The sequence below is a fragment of the Grampus griseus genome (assembly GCF_964374135.1).
Source record: "Grampus griseus genome assembly, chromosome: 15".
NCBI lineage: Eukaryota > Metazoa > Chordata > Mammalia > Artiodactyla > Delphinidae > Grampus > Grampus griseus.
The window spans coordinates 20,395,111-20,405,117 of record NC_139009.1 but is presented as its reverse complement, the minus strand read 5'-3'; the positions used below and the strand labels follow the sequence as shown (position 1 = coordinate 20,405,117).

Genomic DNA, 10,007 nt, shown 5'->3' with positions numbered 1-10,007 from the left:
ACAAGATTGGGATTGGGTGCTGAGAGCACACGTCCTGCAGATTGTGTCTATTGGCCCTCAAAACCCCAATCTCACCCTTTCAAGGTCTCGTCCCTAACACAAGGGGGTTAGAAGGCAACAGTTGGGTTCTCAGACTCCCTTGCAGCTGCTCTGGCTAGGTTCTGCCAATGGAAAATGCTGGTGGGGCCTGGCAGGTGGGAGTTGAGACATTTCTCTGTTGTTCTGGTAGTGCCTTTGGCAGCAGAAGCAGCAGCGGATGACAGGTGTCCTTGGTGTCAGTGGTGGCTGCAGCAGCATTGGCTGGAGCGGGGGCTCCTTATTCCTGCTCAGTAGCATTGGTGTGGTTCTAACGCAGTAGTGGCGGGGGCCATGCTTCCAGCCGAGCAGCAGTGAGTGTGGGCTTTGAGCATTGGAAGCTTCCTGATCCTGGGGTAGCGTCCTCTCTTCCCTTTAGCTCTTCCGGCCCTCTTGACATCATTTAACCAATCCCTTCCATTAAATTCCGCTTGGCTTGAAATATCTAGATTGGTTTTTTTTTTTTTTGAGTAAATACTGATTGGGATGCTATAAAAAAGAAACATTCAAAAAATAAGAGAGTTCTTGGATATTAAAAAATGTGAAAGCAGAAATAAAAACTTAATGGAAAGGTTAGAACATAATGTTGGTGAAATCACCCAGAAAGTAGAGAAAAACAAAAACAAAACTCCAACAACATCAGCAGTGTGAGTGCTCAAAGTTTACAGTAAGTTGTAATGATATCATATAACATTATCATGGTGTGAGTTACTTATTCTCACGTTACTGTATAAATACTCTGTGGTGCTGAGCACACATCCTGCCTGGCATCTGCATGTGACATGTGACCATGTGTTACAGGGGGGTCCTGGTTAGTACAATTTTAAGAGAGCAGAGAAGTGTCAATTTAAAGAAAACTAGAGGAAGAGTATAATCTTCTGATTAATAACATACTGACAAGAATTTTAAATATAGTCATAGATAGGTAAGCTTTATTCCAATGTCTACATAAAAATGAGTTGATGTCGAACAGGAAATGGTTTTTCCAAAGGGTTAAAATCACACAACAGAACTTGGTCCTTTTCCCTTTAGTTTGTCTCTCAGTTCAGTTGGCTGACGCGTCATTATTCGTGTCCGCCCTCACTAATCATTTTCACCACACACAATATCTAAAAGTCTTCGGGTGGCCTTCCCATTTCTCTGGAGATCTCTTAAGCTGCTTTCAGTTGCAAGAGATGGGCAAGGCTTTTATCTGCTCACGCCCTACTCCGCTGGAGACAAAAACACATCCCTGAATTCTCTTGTTTAAATTGTGGCTGTTGGCCAAGTGTCCAAATGAAGAACTTAACGCTAACACACAAAGGACACAGTATAATCTCTGTACAGTAGTGACTTCGCTTCAACTTTTTCTCATTAAAGAATTATTTTTATTATCTCTCCACAAGGGAGTTATAAAAAATACCTGTAAAAACATTGAAAAGGCTCTTAAAAGTCCTGGAATGAAAAAGTCTGCAGTATAAATTACGATACATCATCTATGACTTGCAGATAAGAATAAAATAAATTCTACAAGCTAGATTTCTGAATGATTTTGATAGGAATTTACCGGAAGGAGCCAGGAGCCACCAAACCTTAACGATTTCCTGTTTTCATCCCAATTGAGTTTTTGAAAAGCTATATAATCTGTTGACAGGCACAGTCCACACAGGAACTTGCTGCTGCCACTGATGATGAAATCATTCTGAAGGACAGAGATTTGTATGCTGGACGCGTCAGGCCCTTCCATGCAGCTGGCTGAAGTGGTCTTCTCTTATTTTTTCCCTTATGCTTTAAATAAAAGTAAATATACATATGGTAAAAAATTTAAATGGTACAGAAAGATCTAAAATAATCAGTAAATATCCTTTTCTCTCACAACCTAGAAAATCTGATGTCTTCCAAATCATCAGGTGTGTGAATAATGTGCAAAGTGAAGTCAAACTTGGAGTCTCTTCATCTGAAAATTATTGTCAGGACTTTTGGAATGTGTTGATTCTGTCATGTATTACCTCTGTTACAGAGGAAAGCCATGCAGTCTTCTCCTTCTTAAAAAAACCTAGTCACAAAAGCAACACACACACTCTGCTCAGAGACAGCAAGTCCAGGCAGCACCTTGTACTCCGTGATCTGGTCCTAGTTACGGGCAGAGTCCCTGGTATCATCCCTGAAATACAGGAATCACAATTACTAACAAGGCATTTTCAAAAATAAGAACTCTGTTTTAATCAAAATGAGGTCATCTGGTCCTTGTAGAATGGAGAGGATTCACTCGGTCAGAGGTTCAGGCTGTCTGGTCATTACTTAAAGGGCATGAGCCACAGAATCCCAAGCATTCAAGTCAAAACTAGGTCAAACCTTCCCTAGAGAACAAGGGGAAGGCGAGGCCACAAAGGACTTAAGGATGGAGAAGCAACATTCCTTCACAGAAACTCCCACCACAGTGATGAGAAGCTAGGTGTTTTCCCCCAAAGTGCACTCGCTCTCTGGTGAGCAGGAAAAGCTTACAGAGGCACGGGCGGCAGGAGCTCAGCCGAGCCCTTCCTGAATGCCTCGGATCCTCCTGGCCAGCTGCACATCCTTCGGGAAGAGAGTGACACGGCCGGCATGTAAGGAGAGGAGATAGGCATCCTCGAAGAGATGAACTAGAAACGCTTCTGCTGCCTGCGGACAGAAAGAAAAGCAGAAAGACTGACACAGACGAGGGGCCATGGGCTGCTTTCTGCTGAGAGAACTGCTAACCTCAGTCTCTAAGGGCTCAAAGGACTGCGGGGAAGGATTATTCACAGAATGAGACTGAACTTTGCCTGGGAATTCCACTACCACCAAATGAGAACCTAGCCTCCAAACCCTGGGTGTTCCTTGTTCTTTTCAAGGAGGTGAGATGTAGCCTTGCCTTTCTCCCATACTCACCCCTCACCCAACTGGACCGTGGCCCCCATCTTACCTCTTGTAGGGCCAACAGGGCCTGGGCTTGCCAATTGAAGTCCACACCACGAGTGAATACAGCACATATTTCTCTTGCCTGCGAAGGAGTGGGGATGGGGAGCAAGGGAGAAGGGGAGTGGGGAGGAGTAGAGAGTAAAAGGGGGTTCAAGAGAAGACAGACTCTCTCCGTGAGTCTCCATGAATCTTCATTTCCGTTATTCCTTCCTGGCCCTTAATCATAGAACCTAACTATTAGCTGGTGTCAACTCCAGGGAGCTTAGAGATTGGCCCGTCTCTCTTCATTGGTGGTGGGGAGAGGAGAAGACAATCTCTCAGGGCAAGACAAGGGATGAAAGGGTGGTTGGATGACAGAGTTCCTTGTACGTAATCAAAGAACACAGTTCGAAGGTGGTAGGGGTTAGAAATTAATTCCATAAAGAATTAGAAGGTGCCCTTTGTGGGCTCATGTTTTCAGAAGATGAAGAGTCCCCGACCAGGCTAGGGAAGAGGTCCCTTGCCATTTGGGCAAGAGGCGATAGGGGCCCAATACCTGGGAAATTTAAAGAAAGGAGGCGGCATGGGGGTTGGCGGGAAGCTCCCTGGAGCTCACCAGGCGGCAGAAGGGGGTCTTCCTTAACAACAGGTTTGTGCTCTTCTGAAGAGTTCGGATCTCCTTCAGAACCCGGTATCTCCGGCGAGCAACTGGACGGGAGGGAGCGCCTGAGCAAAAGAGTTGGGTCATGGAGCAAAATGCAGTGGAAAACGGGTGGTGCATTGCAACCTGGCTGTCAAACTACCAAATCGTAGACTGTATATAACAGGCTTCCCAAAAGCAGGGCTTTTTGTCTATTGTAGTCATTGCGGTTATCTTCAGCAACTGGAGAACAGTGGTTGGTGCTAAATAAATTTTTGTTAAATGAATGAATAAGTGATCCTTTGAGGGTCCTATTGACCCTCAGTGATGATCCTCTGAGGGTCTTATTTTAAATGCCGACTCTTCCAGGCAGCCTTTCCTGACTCCCAATCTCTTCCAAACCGATGGGTCACTTCCCTCCTCTGGGCCCACAGTACTCTGTGCATCTCCTCTGTCTTTCCCACCTGGATTGGAAACCCAGTTTCCACTTTTGTTTTTAGGGTTTTTTTGGCCCTGCCGCGCAGCACGTGGGATCTTAGTTCCCCAGCCAGGGATCGAACAGGCGCCCCCTGCATTGGAAGCACGGAGTTTTAACCACTGGACCACCAGGGAAGTCCAATTTTTAGGTATTTTTTAAGAGCTGGAAGGAATCTAAGAGATTATCTAGTACAATTCCCTTGTCTCTGTTATCCTGAGGCCCAGAGAGGTTAAGACAGAGGTTAACCTGTTATCCTGAGGCCCAGAGAGGTTAAGACAGAGGTTAAGACACGTTAGCGGCCAAGGTGGGAGCTCAGAAGTGGCATAACTCAGTGCCAGTGTCGGGCCTTTGGGCTATGAAGTCAGAGCCTTTGGCTCAAAGCCTAGTTTCAACAACAACAAAAAAAGACAAAAAAATCTTAAAATCATTCCTAAAAGTAGAAATCAAAAAAGTCAAACTCTGATCAGAAATTAAAAACACAAGAATATAAAAAATAAAAATTCTTCTAACTCTCTTGTTAAAGAGGACAATTCACTGAAATTAGACTGTTTAGAAATGAATAAAAATAAAAAGTCTACACCTTAAAACTTAAGCGATATAACCAAATAGTCCTAAAGGAAAATGTACAGCTTCAAGATCTATCTACGAGAAAACAAGAACATTAAAAGATAATTCCGCTAAGTGTTCAACTCACGTATTAGGAAGAGAATTATTAAAGTAAATCAAAAGAAGGTAGAGTAAAAGAAATATTAAAGATAATAAACTAACTTAATGAAAAAGAGTGTAAAACAAAAACAGTGCAGCTGGCTCCATAAATTAAACCAAGGACCAGTAAAAACAAATGAACCTCTGAGAAGTTGAACAAATAAAAAAAAGAAAAAAAACCCCCACGAAAACTAACATTTTGAAGAAATGTTATTCACGGTCTAGCCAAGAAGAGAGAATCCACACCAAGTAGTTGCATAGAAGGGATTTAATATGGTGAACTATTTGCCAAGTGTTAGACAAGCTGCTGAGAGCAAATGGGGACAGAGGGGCAATGCAGAGATGTGCTGGCAGTGGAGACGTTATCCCAGGGGCCAAAGAAACAGGGGACTTTTTAGAAAGAGGGAGGCCCTACACCCAGGAGATGAGCTACTGGCACCTGCCTCCCTCCTCACCACCAGTCCCCAATCCAGTCGCCGGAAGCAGCCTTTAATAATCAGACATGGCAGTCACACGATGGAAAGATGAACACAACTAAAGATCACCAAGCAATGTAAAAAGGCCAACACCATGAAAGGAAAGGACCAAACTCAGCAAACAAAATAACCAATACCAGAGGGACTTGAGTTATTACAGAACAGAGAGAAAGAAAAATACACATAATAACCTCCGAGGGGTAAGGGAAGATGTGAAGTCTATGACTCAGGAACAAGTGCTTGTGAAAATTAACCAATTAGAGGGATCATGGGAAAGAACTGGGATTAAACATTCAATAGTTGGGTCTTAAAATCCGACATAAGGAGTCGGGATTTAATCCTAAGGTAATAGGAAGCCACGGAAGAGCTTTAAGCAGGACGGAGAGATGATCCACTTACATTTAAAGATCATTCCAGTTGCTGTGTAAGGAAAGAACCGAAAAGGGACAAGAGTGGAAGGGAAGTCGTAGCCAGGTCAGGGTGCTGGGGGCTTGGACTAGGCTGGTGGGAGTGGAGAAGGCAACGAGTGGCATGATTAGGATGCGACGTGGAGGTGGAAGTGCCTGAGCTTACATTTGGATTGGATGGACATGGGGGCAAGATGAAAAATCTCTCCCGGGTTTCTGGCTTAAACAATCCTGTGAGTGGCTATGCCATTTCCTGAAATGGGGGAAACCGGGGATGAAGCGGCAGGAGGGGAGTAACCAAAAGTGTGCTTTTAGATGTGTTTAGTGTGACATACCCCAGAGTCTTCGAGTAGAAAGGCCGTTGGATGTAGGTGTGCGGGGTCAGAGGAGAGATGTGGGCTGGAGAGATGTGAGAGCTGTCAGTGTATGAATGGTACTGGAGCCACGGGGAGGGATGAGCCCACCTGGGGAAGGGAAAGAAAGGAAAAGTAGACCATGGAAGTCCATCAACATGCTGAAGAGAGGTGGCACAGGCAGTAAAAACCACTGGGCAGAAACTGCAGAGCGTGTGTATCACGGAGCCAGGGGATGGAGTGTTTCGAAGAAGAAATGACCCACTGTGTCGAATGCTTCTGAGAGGATAAGAGAAGGACACAGGCATGTCTAATAAAGTTGGCAACATGAAAGTAGCTGGTGACCTTCACAACAGCAGTTCAAGGGTACTGGAAGTAAGGGTAGTGGTTGTGGGGAGTCAGATTGGAATGGGTTGAAGGGTGTCTGGGAAGAAGGGAAACAGACACGTGGGTAGACTTGTCTGGCTGTTTTAAAAAGGGTAGCTGTGGGGCTTCCCTGGTGGTGCAGTGGTTGGGAGTCCGCCTGCCAATGCAGGGGACAGGGGTTCGGGCCCTGGTCTGGGAGGTTCCTACACGCCGCGGAGCAACGGAGCCCGTGCGCCACAACTACTGAGCCTGCGCTCTAGAGTCCGCGAACCACAACTACCGAGGCCCGCGTGCCTGGAGCCCAAGCTCCGCAACGGGAGAGGCCGCTGTGATGAGAAGCCCGCGCACCGCAACGAGGAGTAGCCCCCGCTCTCCGCGACTAGAGAGAGCACGCATGCAGCGGGGAAGACCCAGCACAGCCAAAAATAAGTAAATAAATAAAATAAATAAATTAAAAAATAATAATAAAATAAAAAGGGTAGCTGTGAAGGGCAGAAGTGAGAAACAGGGAGTATGAGGGAGCCGGGGATGTGGGGTGCCCTTTTCTTTAGAACAGAAATAACAGAGCACATTTGCCAAATGCCAATGTAAGGAGTATGAATTTACTTCCAAGTGCAGGTGGTAAGGATAACAGAAAGCCCCTGGGATGGTGACAGAAGAATATGACCAAGAGCTCATGTAGGAGGAGGAGTGGCTTTTGATGGAAAGGGGTCACCTAGGTTCTCTGCTGTGAGAAGATAAAGGGGAATCCAGTCTGGAGGCTTCTATTTCCTCAATGAAGCATGAGGCAAGGTCATCCTGAGCTGAGAGTGAATCAGGGGACTGGAGTTGTAAGGATGCTTCTACATCCGGAAGCAATAGTGAACATCATACGTAACAATATTCCTGTTAAAATTACAAATGAGACAAAGATGACCAAAACATTGCTCTTATTTCAACACTAGTCTCAGGGCCTCACTAACAATAAAATAAGAAATAAAATGTATAAAAATGAAAAGAAGACTCAAAAGTCATTATTTGCAAACAGTATAATGGTCCACTTAAAAATTTCAATTAAAGCAGCTGAAAGGCTATTAGGATTAACAAGAGAATTCAGCAAGTTAGCTAGATGCAAAGGTTATTTATGTTAAGGAAAGAAAAATAAAAAACAACCCATTCACAACAGCAACATCTATAAATAACCAATAATACTTTCTTCACCCTGCTCTTAGCTATGGAGCAGAAGACAAGTAAAGCAGCTGCTGCCACAGTTCTTGTTTGTGGGTATCCCATCCACCAGACCACAGCACAGAAACTAAGGACCACAGACCAGCCTTCTTTCCGGGCATGCTACCTCTGGAAGGGAACAAGGTGAGAGCACCGGCTAAGTTAGGGCACTTTGGTTAAGGACCAATACAGCCACTCACTGAAGGAAAAAAACAAAACAAAACAAAAAAAACCCCCCAAAACCTGGAAAGGCACCTTCTAAAATTAGAACTGTTGTTTGAAATTGTCACAAAAAGCAGCCAATACTTTTGCATTTGAAAAAAGCACAAACACCGATTTTTTAAAATCCCGTGTCTGCGGGAACAAGCTGGGTGATCTTGTGCAAATTATCAGGTCTGTCTGCGCTTCAGTTGTCCCATCTGTAAAATGGGCACAATATAAAATTGAGTTAATTCATATAGAGTTTAACATAATGCCTAGTTAGTGGTAAGCACTCAATACACGTTAGTAGAATTAAGAATACTGTCTGGGCTAGTCCTTTCTCCTCCTCAGAACTGCCTTCCCCAGTCCCTCCCCGGTTGTGGACCTTGGGCCGTCCCGGAACGGATACTGGACGGCAGAACCGCTTTGCCCCCCTGCAGAGGAAGGCCAGCGGACCAGGGGTCGGGAGACTGGGCTGGACCCCAGGCTCGGCAAGCGAGCATAGATTTTTTTGTCTGTGAAATGGGCACGCGGACCCGGCCGTACCCACCTCACAGACAGGCTGCAGGGAGGCCGGCTCGGAGGGAAAGGGATCACGGCGGGTTACCTAAGGGTGGGGCCGGCCGCGGGGGGGCGGGAGCCGGGCTCGGGGGGCGCCTCCTTGGGGCTTCGGGCTTGCGGATCCGGCGGCGCGGGCCCATGGTTGGCGCTCAGGGTTGCGGACCGCGGCTCCTTCTCGGCCTTCCGGGTCCGGAGGCAGAGGCTGGGGTTCAGGGGAGGGCCAGCAGCGCCCCGGCCGCGTGCCCCGGCTGGGTGGCGTTCAAATTGCCCGCTCCGCCGCGGATTCACTGCCGGCGTTTTTTAAAAACCGAATCCAGCGACTCCCAGTGGCTGCCTCTGGAACGCTCCTGGCGCAGAGCGATTGCGGGGAGGACCAATGAGAGCACAGGATGAGAGGCTAACGGCGGCGGTGATAGGAGAAGACAGCGGGGACAAGGCGGATCGATGGTAGGAATCAGCCAATGGGGACTTGGAAAAGTGAAATGAGGCGGGAACTGCTCCAGTCCTCCGCTCCCTGGGGCAGGACCGCATCTTTGATGCATCAGACCCAGGTCCTCCGGTGCTCTCTGGTCGACAAATGAAAGTTCGATTATGAAGATGTAGCTGGTGCGTGTGTAGAACGCGTTTCTCTAAACGAATCACCTTGCGCAAACATTTTATGTTTTGCTCTATCAATCTTGAGGTGGGTTTTAAAGATGAGGAGACGGGCCCACGGAGAATGTGACCGTCCCATGTCTCGCCTGAGACCAGGAGCAGCCCATGAATATGACTCAGAAGTCAGCTTCACTGCATGAACCTTGTTGATGATTAGGGTCCTGGGACAGCCAGGATGGGGCCTCTCACCATGAGGTCAAGCAGGGCAGGCCTCAGCTCTATTTTTGGATCATGCTCTCCAGCATTTTCGTAACAGGGAAATGACCCCTTCCCTTCCTGTTGGGGATAATATGTATTGAGGTCAAATGTAGAACTAGGTAGTTAGAATAAAGGGGATTTTATATTCTACACTTTTGTTTTTTTACATTATCTAGATGTTCTACAGTTAACATGCACTGTAATCAGGAAATACGTTACAAAATCAGTGATTTTATGGAACCCTTGTTCACTGCTGGTGGGAACGCAAAATGTTGCGGCTACAGTGGAAAACAGTATGGCAATTGGTCAAAAAATTAAACACAGAATTACCATATGATCCAGCAAGTCCACCTCTGGGTGTATATTCAATTAAAAGCAGGGGTTTGAACAGGTATTTGTACACTAAGGCTCATAGCAGTGTTATTCACAATAATCAAAAATGTCCAAGTGAATGAATAGATAAATAAAATGTGGTATATACATACAATGGAATATTATTCAGCTTTATGAAGAAAGTAAATTTTGATACATATTACAACATGGATGAGTCTTGAAGGTATTATGTTAAGCAAAATAAATGAGATACAAAAGGACCAATATTGTATGATTCCACTTACATGAGGTACCTAGAGTAGTCAAATTCATAGAGACAGAAAGGTAGGATGGTGGTTGCTAGGGGCTGGGGGAAGGGAGGAAAGGGGAATTATTGTTTAATGGGTACAGAGTTTCAGTTTGGGAAGATGAAAAAGTTCTGGAGATGGGTGATTGCACAACAAACGTGAATGTTCT

The 10,007-nt window shown here is 45.8% G+C and overlaps 1 protein-coding gene across 2 annotated transcripts; it reads right to left on the bottom strand.

The window, feature by feature from the left end:
* Positions 1 to 2,580: 2,580 nt before the first annotated feature.
* On the bottom strand, positions 2,581 to 8,506 carry CENPA (centromere protein A; the record flags this gene model as incomplete). Of its 2 annotated transcripts, XM_082672269.1 has the most annotated exons (4): positions 2,581 to 2,715; positions 2,999 to 3,076; positions 3,590 to 3,699; positions 8,413 to 8,506. In XM_082672269.1, the coding sequence occupies 4 exons, from the start codon at positions 8,504 to 8,506 to the stop codon at positions 2,581 to 2,583; spliced, it is 417 nt and encodes a 138-aa protein (XP_082528395.1). The 2 variants fall into 2 exon arrangements, with proteins under 2 accessions (XP_082528395.1, XP_082528396.1); XM_082672270.1 differs by lacking the exon at positions 2,999 to 3,076.
* Between the last annotated feature and the right edge of the window lie 1,501 nt (positions 8,507 to 10,007).